The sequence below is a fragment of the Coregonus clupeaformis genome, chromosome 20, assembly GCF_020615455.1.
Source record: "Coregonus clupeaformis isolate EN_2021a chromosome 20, ASM2061545v1, whole genome shotgun sequence".
Lineage (NCBI taxonomy): Eukaryota > Metazoa > Chordata > Actinopteri > Salmoniformes > Salmonidae > Coregonus > Coregonus clupeaformis.
The window spans coordinates 56,307,873-56,312,260 of NC_059211.1; the positions used below are offsets into that span (position 1 = coordinate 56,307,873).

The 4,388-nt window shown below is 39.1% G+C and overlaps 1 protein-coding gene across 1 annotated transcript; it reads left to right on the top strand.

The window, feature by feature from the left end:
* Positions 1–1,303: 1,303 nt before the first annotated feature.
* On the top strand, positions 1,304–3,511 carry sox14 (SRY-box transcription factor 14). The gene has a single exon (XM_041840671.2). It carries the CDS (start codon positions 1,754–1,756, stop codon positions 2,459–2,461), a length of 708 nt encoding a protein of 235 aa, XP_041696605.1. The 5' UTR covers positions 1,304–1,753; the 3' UTR covers positions 2,462–3,511.
* The last annotated feature ends 877 nt before the right edge of the window (positions 3,512–4,388 follow it).

The following is a 4,388-nucleotide window of genomic DNA, read 5'->3' on the forward strand; positions in this document are numbered from 1 at the left end:
CTTGATGGTTAAATACAAATAATAATATATAGCTTTGAGTGTTATGAATTGTATTGTAGCCCATGCTGGGAAAATATTTCAAGCATGTTTGGAGTCTATTCCCTGGATTGAAATGAAGCATAATTATTACAAAGTAATGTTTTATATGATTTGTATACTAAGATGTTAAAGGAGCGTATGGAGTATGTGCTGTTCCCAAAGGTATTATGCCGGTCTCATGTGTGCTGATTGGGTGCTCAGTCTATTCCCCCGGAATCAAATAAAGCATAATTATTACAAAGTAATGTTTTACATGATTTGTATACTAAGATGTTAAAGGTTTTCTAAAAATGACTTTGTAATTTCTTTGATTTATTTAAATCATATTCAGACTTATTTTAGGGTATGTATGCAGCATGTGTTATTGGTGCATCAGCTGCACTGGGCTAGCTTGAATAATTTCTAACTATAAATAAATGGTGCATGTACGTGTTACTTTGTGGCCGCTTTGCTGTGATATTATACAGCGACAAAACAGCTCCAATCAGGCTCCCATGGGATCGTTGGACAATCGTTCCGTTTAATAAATATTGGCCTGAGGATATGGTAGATCTAATACAACTGCCCAGGAACACGTTTACAGGAGGGGAACACATTTACAGGAGGGTACTTGTGTAGGTAGCTATGTTGTGTTTTTGAAAATTATTATTTTGTGTTGGTTTAAATTTGTACACTAAAGGTGCAGATAAATGTATTGATTGAATAATGAATAATCCAACACAAATTCATTAACCCCCCCCCCCACACACACACACACACACGCACACACATACAAGCATACAAAACGTTGATAAAAGTGAGAAAAATGCAATAGGCCCATATGAAATTATATTCACCTTTGTGCATGATTTTGATAATATGGACACTATTTAAAATCAACACACATAACTAAATAAAGACATCGTGTGTTTTTACAGTGATATTAAGTCTATTGAATACATTTTTTAAATTCATATAACTCCTTTCAAGGATTTTAGCTGTAAAAAATAACCTACTTAATTTGCAAGACATCCTGCTATAGCATAACATGCACCCTTACTTTATTCTTTGGGATTAACAGGAGTCAGGTTTTATTGCTAAAAGGTTGAAGGTGTATGTTTGTAGCGTTTCAACTAAATGGATTCTGGGAGGGAAAGAGTATCCCCCTTTTCCTCCCCAATCTTTGTTTATGTAGTAATATACATATTTTCGTAAAGGTATTATGCCGGTCTCTGTGTGCTGATTGGGTGCTCAGGTTGGCTAGTGAACGCCCTGTGATTATGTCAGATGCGTGCAGACCAAACCAGCCCAGCCTTTGAACTTCACCGCTTTTGGCTCTCATTCACGCGCTTCCCCTCATTTCCAAGCCAGGTGCTTTGCAAGGCGGGAAATCTCTAAGAAAAAACACAACACTTTATGACTCTTCGACCGCGGAACTTTGCTTTCACCTCGGTGGATTTTCATGCGTGTTGCTGTTTTCCACCTTATAGCCTACCACGGTTTTTGAAAAAGAAAGTATCCATAGCTGGACTTAGAGAACGATTTCTTAACTCCGGAGAAATTGGACAGTGTGGATTTTTATTGATGCTGTTTTCCGACTCCGTCTCAAGCATTCGAGAACTGGCATGATCTGTGTCTGCCAGCAAGACAGGTGAATATTTTTTTTTTCCCCTCGGTTGGTTTTTAGAACTTTTTCCACGTTATTTTAATTGGGGATAAAAGTCACACTCTTAAAATGTCAAAGCCTGTAGATCACATCAAGAGGCCCATGAATGCGTTCATGGTCTGGTCCCGCGGCCAGAGGAGAAAAATGGCACAAGAGAACCCCAAAATGCATAACTCAGAAATCAGCAAAAGACTTGGCGCGGAGTGGAAGCTGCTCTCTGAATCCGAAAAGCGTCCTTACATCGACGAAGCGAAGAGGCTGCGAGCACAGCACATGAAAGAACACCCAGACTATAAATACAGACCCAGGCGCAAGCCCAAGAATCTACTGAAGAAGGACAGGTATGTGTTCCCTTTGCCTTACCTTGGGGACACGGATCACTTGAAAGGACTCTCAGCCTCGGATTCTCTGTTGAGCGCATCAGAGAAAGTCAGGGCATTCATGCCCCCGACCTCGGTGCCCTACTCGTTCCTCGACCCGAGCCAGTTCACCTCCAGCGCTATCCAGAAGATGACAGAGATGCCCCACACCATGACCACCAGCAGTTTGGGTTACGGCTCGTTGGGATACCAGAACGGCGCGTTCGGCAGTTTGGGTTGCCCCAGCCAGCACACCCACACCCACCCGTCGCCCACAAACCCGGGGTACGTGGTGCCCTGTAACTGTACCGCCTGGTCGGCGTCGAGTTTACAGCCCCCGGTTGCCTACATACTTTTTCCAGGTATGACCAAGAGTGGGATAGACCCATATTCATCAACACATGCCACTGCTATGTAACGCGCCAGACAGACTGACTGACTTTCTGTTTAAACAAGTAACTTGAGTACAGCAATGCATGTATAGGCTATATGGACAGAACAGTTCGCCAAAAAAAAAAAAGAGAAATGACAAGTATAAAGGCCCGTGGACTTAAGAGCAAAACGGGCGAAAACTTTTCACGAGATGTAAACAAGACGTTGGTTCCTGACCTCCTCGTGGAACTGGGACGGAACTATGTACGGCAGGTTCCCTGTGAACTGTAAGAATTATTGTAAATGTTATAACGTTTATTAATGGCTACCGGAAAAGGAGGCCTTTAACTTTATTTATTATGTACATCTTGATGCTATGATAATTTTGTTTGAATTATTATTGATATTATTATTATTATTATGATAATCTTATTTTCAAATTTGGCTTGCACAATTTACGATAGCCTTCTTGTTTCCTGTATAATGTGTTGCATTTTGGCGCTCTGAATTTCAGCTGGTATGATAGGGTCAAAATTAGGGACCTCTGAGTTAATAAATATACGGGTTATATTGTTTCTATTGATCGAACTGGCACATAACTAGACAGTCTATTTAAAATAACAAATGAAAAATCCTTATCATTTAATAATGTTTCATTTTCAATTTTTCCTGTGGTTCAGTGCTAATAGTCACACGTTATTTTGTTTTGTTTTGAGGAATAACTTCTTATTTGAAGTTATAAGCAGTTAATGTTGTATTTTTTAATGTAAAACCTGTCATGTTATGGTAAGGAAAATGTATCTTGAAGGGTGATACCTCGGTTCTTTGTTCATCTGCCGAGCTAAGACTTTTTGAATAAAGGACAATCTGTCTTAGAAAATATTAAATCCCTGTATGGTTATATTGCAGTAGCGTGTCATTGGAAGGTGCAGCAGAACTCAGCCTGATTGAGTTAACCCAACCTGGTTGAGTTAACCCAGCCTGGTTGAGTTAACCCAATAGTATGTCAATGTGGTAGGCATCATAGGACAACAACACATTTAAGAATAACATTTATCAAAATATTTTAGAATATTAATACTATATTCAATTTGTTATTTAACCACCCTCAATAAAAATAAAAATAAATGATTGTGGTTTTGCCATTTGACCTATATCATTAAATTGTATTACCTTACACCCAGGCTGTGAGCCATAGCAAATAAGACAGTAAATGTGCATGGATGAGAAATTTTTTGATGAATTACAATGGATTTCACTACAGTATACCTACTGCAAATAGAAGATTAGGCAAAAACAGATGAGGAAACAAAGCATACCTTCTCTAAATTATCATTATCGCTCTAATCAGCGTCGTTTGATTGAGGTGACGTTTCATGCGCGTAGCAGCTGGCCATCTGGAACGAATGAGGAGATGTGAGATAGTGTTGACAACGCGTGGCGTTTAGGACTATTCTTCAGGGACCAATAGAAGAATTCAACGATAAACGATTAAACGTAGCCTAGACCTTTAGGCAAACAGAAGGCAAGGCCGCATTACAGAAACCATAAACTAGGGATAGCCTGTTAATTGAAATGTATACGTTTAGTTAAAATCACTTAATAAATAATGCATCGTTTAGCAATACAATTTACAATATTTTGCAACAAGAAAAACATTATCAATAATAACAACAACAAAACAACAATAACAACACAAATTATTAGGCCTCTAAATAAAAGCAAGCAGAGGCCTATGTTCAAGTTTGAAATATTTTGTGAAAAAATCAGTGACTTCATTTTGGCCTTGTGAAATCACTAGTCTACAACCAGCCTCTATCGGACTCTATAGCAGTATAGCAGTAACCAGGCTATAATCTATAGCAGTAAATCAGTCTTTATCGGGCTCTATAGCAGGAACCAGGCTATAATCAGTCTCTATCGGGCTCTACAGCAGGAACCAGGCTATAATCAGTCTCTATCGGGCTCTATAG

Excerpts from the sequence above, each read along its gene's own strand:
- sox14 (XM_041840671.2), top strand. The coding sequence starts at position 1,754 with ATGTCAAAGCCTGTAGATCACATCAAGAGGCCCATGAATGCGTTCATG.